At 35.3% G+C, this 6,002-nt stretch overlaps 1 protein-coding gene across 1 annotated transcript; it reads left to right on the forward strand.

Annotated features, from left to right (window-relative positions):
- The first annotated feature begins 1,340 nt into the window (after window positions 1–1,340).
- On the forward strand, window positions 1,341–3,787 carry LOC140854570 (SKP1-like protein 1). The gene is made up of 3 exons (XM_073250525.1): window positions 1,341–1,590; window positions 2,023–2,246; window positions 3,358–3,787. The coding sequence occupies exons 2-3, from the start codon at window positions 2,067–2,069 to the stop codon at window positions 3,529–3,531; spliced, it is 354 nt and encodes a 117-aa protein (XP_073106626.1). The 5' UTR covers window positions 1,341–1,590; window positions 2,023–2,066; the 3' UTR covers window positions 3,532–3,787.
- The last annotated feature ends 2,215 nt before the right edge of the window (window positions 3,788–6,002 follow it).

Genomic DNA, 6,002 nt, shown 5'->3' on the forward strand with positions numbered 1-6,002 from the left:
CATTATGCCTTCAATAAAATATCTTTATTAAACTATTTTAGTGTCAAATCAAATTAATTTAATCTTTTCTATTTTGATTTCAGGTTGCCAATTATCTTAATATTAAGGGTCCATAGGATTTAGATTGCCAAAAGGTTGCTAGCATGATAAAGGGAAAGAGTGCTGAGGAGACCTGGACCTTCAATGTTGAGAATGACTGGTGCTAAGTTGAAGTGAAAAAAGTTCAGAAGAACTCATGGAGCTTTTAGAAAGGTTTTAAGGCCCTTAAATAACTCATGAAATTGATATGGACAATACCGGTTAATTTTTATGTGGGCAAAACACAAAGTAATCTTTAGCTTCTAATTTCAAAGACTATTTCTCTATATTAGATAGTAGATAGAATCTAAATGCTACAACAAATAATCAAATTTAGCTTGCTTGTGGGATCTTTTTCTTCATCTATGTAGCTTATGATCTAGGCATGGATTTCTTTGTTTGCAATATTAACTATGACTTGATATTTAGAATGTGACTTTGTTTCATTTTAATCATTGTTTCTTCACAGCATTTATGAAAATATAAAATCACCTAAGAATAGCATTGAGTTCATTAGAGAGTATTTTATGGGATAATTTGCTTTAGGAACCATGTCAAGATTAAGAAAGATCAAAAAGAGAGAGAGAGAGAGAGAATAATTTTACCAATTGCTATATGATATTCAAAAACCTCTCCAAAAGATAAGATAATTAACATTTCAGGAAATTTGCAATTCCAAATCTGAATGCAATTATTCTATATGAAACACACTATTGGATAAGTATCCATAAACAGATGGTCATATACGTATGCATACATTGTATGCATACATGTGTATGTAAATGAATAGATAATATTATATATATATGTATCAACTTATGAATGCATAATTAACGTAGTTATAATGGGAACCCTTAACCATATATGTTATCAGTTAATTACTGAATCATTGGGACTCTATAAGTAATGCATCATATAACATTTGAACTATGAACTGTAATTAGATTAAAGTACTCAACTAACTACCAAATAATAGGGATTCTGCTGGATGGGTATCTCAGAAGTCGTATCTGAAGCCTATAAAATGAAGTTTCCTTCGATCTCTCGGTTCTTTCATCCCATCCTAGCATCTCTGGGCTCATATATGGTCCTCTTCCACAACACCGAAACCACCGAGACTCATCCGTATATTAGACTAAATTTGGTAAGAAATTTAACCATGCATAGCTCAACAACATTATAGGCCAGGGTAGGTTGGGTCCAGGTCTGGGTCTTAAAGCTGGGCCTTGCCTATGTGATGGCCCGGTCTGCCGCACCAGCACCCCATATGAAAAAAAAAAAACTGGAGGAAGACTCCCATCGGGAGTCTCCTTCTCCGATGAGTCTGGATGGGAAACGGACTCCTAGGGCAGGCCGGATTCTGGCGGAACTCTAGGAAATCTTCTATAAAAGGAACCTCTCCCCTCCAAGGCACTCCACCGTGAATAATCCCTCTTCTTCCCTCTGGAGCTACCTGAATCCTATCATTGTGCCTGCCGGAATTTGAGGCCGGAGAAGCTCGCCGGAGCTAAGGTAAGTTCCGACCCTTTGATTCCTACTCTTTTTCAAGGCCTTGAACCGTCGCTGCCGGCTGAGGAACTCGCCGAAAATCGGCTGGGAGTGATGCCCTGTTCGTTTTGATTTTTTTTTGTCCCCTTCTTCCGACCATCTACGCCACCGGCATTCGTTGCCGAGGGCCTCAGCCCAACCTGCATCATCCTCTGGCCAACCGTAGCCCAGCCGCTGGTGATAGAGCTGGGACCCGAAAATGACCGAGCAAAGGATGTTCGGCCCTGTTTTTAGCTGGTTCGCTGCCCCCATCGGCGCAGGGACAGGCTCGGCCCAGCTGGACCGGTCACGATCCCAGTCGTCTCAGGAGCCCTCCCTTTTAATCTCTTATTCGTATTCTGACATGAAGTTGATATTGTTCTCCCCAATAAATAACCACTATATTCTCCTCTCCAGAACAACAGAGCGAGGGAGCGAAATAATTGAGAGAAAAGACGTAGATGATGGCGTTGGCGGCTGAGAAAGAGAAGAAGATTGTTCTTAGAAGCTCGGATGGTGAGGAGTTCGAAGTGGAGGTGGCAACGGCGAGGCAGTCGAAGATGATCAGCAATATGATCAACGATGGCTGTGCGGAGGACTCGATTCCTCTCTTCAACGTCGACGCCAGGACCCTCGCCAAGGTGATTTCCGGTTCTCTCTCTTTCCTGATCTGGAGGGATCTTTTTTTTCTCTTGGGCTTGGATGATAGCCTTCAGCGTTTTACATTTGACATTCAAGAAGCTTGAAGTTTGATATGTTAAATTGAAAGTATCATACTAGGGGATGATAGGGAATCATTGTGTTTAGTTTTAGAGAAAGGAGAGCATGAATCTTAAATAAATTTAATTTAAGAATCATTCAGTAGATTATCCCTAATTTAGATTGTATATGCCTAAACATTTTAGAGAGAGAATGATCCAATTGTTTGTAGATAAATTTTGATATCAAGACCACATTACAAAGAGCAAATTAAATACAATCCACAATAAATAACAGAGAATAAACCTGCATAAATTTTGATATTAAGACCACAGTACAAAAATGAATACTGATATTATATGCCCTCATCTATTATAACATGCTTACGTATGAAACTAGCTTGTCTCGTTGGATATGTGTTTATTCATATAAGCAGGTTCTTTAAAATCTGTAAAAAGGGAGCTAGTCCAATGTGAGGTTCAAGTGTTTTCTCATATTCTTTAGATCTTCTTCATTATTTCTTAATTATTTGGAGAAAAGTGATGGGCAACACCGTCAATATCTCCTTGGAAGCATCAAATACGTTCTTCTATAGTTTATATCTTCTATATATTATAGCTAGTTAATTATATAATTTTATCTAAGATAAACATGTTTTGATAAATACATGTTGGTCTCCATTTCTTCTCTTTTTTTTTTTTTTTCAAATGGTGTCCTTTCCTTGCCTCATTTGATAGAGGTTGCAATGTTATAAGAACAAAATTGCCATGTTTGACCCTCATTTTTAAAAAATAAATTAAATTATGTGTTCTAAATTATATTTCAGTCACTACCTCATTATTTGTTTCAACACCAAAAATTGTATTTCCATTGTTGATGAACACATTGCTCTTCAGTGGATTGAGATTTCAAAATTTAAAATGTTCTCTAGATAATAGCCTTTCTTTTTTTTTTGTATCTCATCCTAATCATCTTTCCATGTGATGTGTTAAGTTTGCCGAACCATATGGGGAAAAAATCAAGATAACTTAACCTTTGCTATATTGATTTCAGGCCGCCGATTATCTTGAAATCAAGGGTCTCTTAGACCTTGCATGCGAACAAGTGGCTAACATGATCAGGGGGAAGCATGTTGAAGAGATTCGTAAGACTTTCAACATTAAGAATGACTTCACTCCAAAGGAAGAGGAAGAGATTCGGAAGCAACACCCATGGCTCTTTGAGTGAAAGTGTGGACAAGGAAACCAATTAAATTTTGAGCTCTTATTTAAGTAGGATTGCTAAACTAGATAGGTAGTGGATAGAACCTATAAGTTATAGCTAACTTTCGACACCAACTTGCTTGTGAGATCTTGTCATTAGTTTTGTTCTTTAGTTTGTTTAGCAGGATGATCTGAACATGTTTCATGATTTAAAATTTTATTAATGACTATAAAGCTTGGAATACTTTCAAGTATTGTGAATTTGTGCCATGAGATACTAATTTTACCATCCTATTTGTTCCCTCTATTATGTCTCTCTGCAATTTTATTTCATATATTATCTTTGTTTCTTGAGACCACTATTGAAGAAGTAAAACCATCTGAGAATAACACCCACATAATCACGAAGTATTTCTTGTGAGTATATTCCAAGAATATGGCATTATAGAGATATGTTTGTATGAATTGTTTTCCTCCAATGCTAAACATGCATGTTTTCTATATTTAGAATTTAGTGACGGATTCTGCAATTTTTTGGAATTTGTTCCATAAACAAGAGATGGTTATAGCATTTGTTCAGCTTGAGGAATTACTTATCACCTTTTTTTCTAGGCTATGATTCAAAAATATTTCTCTTCCATTATAGGTCTAACTTTAATGAATAGGATGCTAATCATGCTATACATAGTCTTTAGGGTTAAGACTCTCAAATATTTTGGTAATATCCCCAAAACTTATTGTTATATGTAAATGTATAGGTTTTGTGGAAATTAGCAACAGTGCTCGTAGCAAGATAAATCTTGGATTGGTTTGTTAGTATGACAACAAAATGAAAGGTGGAAGGAAAGAACTTGGTGTGCAAAAAGACAATGTATTGATTAACTTGAGTTGACATTTGAACCAAAAACCAATATGAAACTTTTCTCACAAAATAAAAAAGACTAGCATAAAATAGTAATCAAAACTCAAAGTTGGACTCAAGAGAATCTTAGAGGATGGACAAGTATTTTGAGCATTGGTCTATTTTATTCCAGATTAGTTGCCATTGGTCTAGCCCTTGCCCATCCCACAAAATGTGTACATCTATAATTGAACATTCATATATGCTGTATTTGCAACATCCAATATGTCTTTTGATGGAGTCCTCGTAAGAAGTGAAAAACATCAATTTGTGAAGTTAGTAATCAATTTTGATGGCATCATCTAATCCTAAATGGGATAAGCAAAGTTTAAATTTTACTTAAAAATAAAATCTGTATGAATTCCCTTTTTTGTGACAAAGCGATGATTTTTGTTTGATTTCACTCATGGAAATTTGTTGACTATTCTTTTAATTCCATGGCCAAAATAAGAGAGAGTTGTTTATGATTATATATGGATTATATGCAAGAGACCCTTTAATGTGGATGAATCCAAAGACTCAATTGCAAGAATTACATAACTTGATAAAATCAATCCAACTTTTGGCGGATACTTTTTTCATCTTTCTTCCTTAAATAGAGTAGAGAAGTATGCCAAGAGAGGTTTATTCAATAAAAATGGGACTACTATTTCCTTTTTTTTGAAAAAGAGCATGAGTATAGTGAGACATGAGCTAATTTGCATCATCGAGTACTTATGATGGCTAAAGAGACCAAGTCAGAAATTATTTTAGTTCTTTTGGGACATGAGTGAGAAATTGTTTGCAACACCTAAACCTAAGCATTTGAATTCCTATAAGGCAAACATAAAGAATCTAGCTGGAAAGCATGTAAGTCTAGATAATCCTTTCTAGGAAGAAGAATTTAGATTAGTTACCTTTGAATTAGGGGAGGAAAAGGCCCTGGGCCAAGATAGTTTTCTATTGATTTTTTATCAAGAATATCCCTCTATGTTTAAGAAAGACATTTAAAATCTTTGAGGAGCTCAACTCTCGCAAAAATTATTTGAGAAGTATGGACTTCATTGTAATTTTTTTATTCTAAAAACAGAGGATGCAAATTCTGTTAGAGAGTTCCGACATAAAAGTTCATCAAATGGAATCCAGAGAATTATAACAAAGTTTTGGCTGATAGATTGAAGGGTGTCCTCTATGAGTTAATTTCGGAAAGTGGTTTACTGTTATAAAAGTATGATTGGTTTTGGACTGCTTTACTACTGCTCAAGAAGTTGTATCTTCTACTCATGATGAATCCAAGACTGTTAAAATTAGGCTTTGAAAAAGTATGTGATATGATTAACTAGGACTTCTTGATCATTCTTATGCAAAATAGATGCTTTCTGAAAAATAGATTTGCTAGATTTAATGTTGTCTAATGCCACGCTGCTGTGGAGTTCTTTTGAATGGTAAGCTAGGATAATAGATTCCTTGTAAAAGGGGTCTCAAACAAGGAGATACTCTATATCCTTTTTTATTTGCGTTAGTGGATGATATGTTGTTTGGAATATTTTCATTGGCACAAAGAAATTCTTTGACCAATGGTTTTGGAAATAATCTGGCTAATAAAAAAATAGTTC

The sequence above is a fragment of the Elaeis guineensis genome, unplaced genomic scaffold (genome assembly GCF_000442705.2).
Source record: "Elaeis guineensis isolate ETL-2024a unplaced genomic scaffold, EG11 Super_Scaffold_1000171, whole genome shotgun sequence".
In the NCBI taxonomy this organism is placed as follows: domain Eukaryota; kingdom Viridiplantae; phylum Streptophyta; class Magnoliopsida; order Arecales; family Arecaceae; genus Elaeis; species Elaeis guineensis.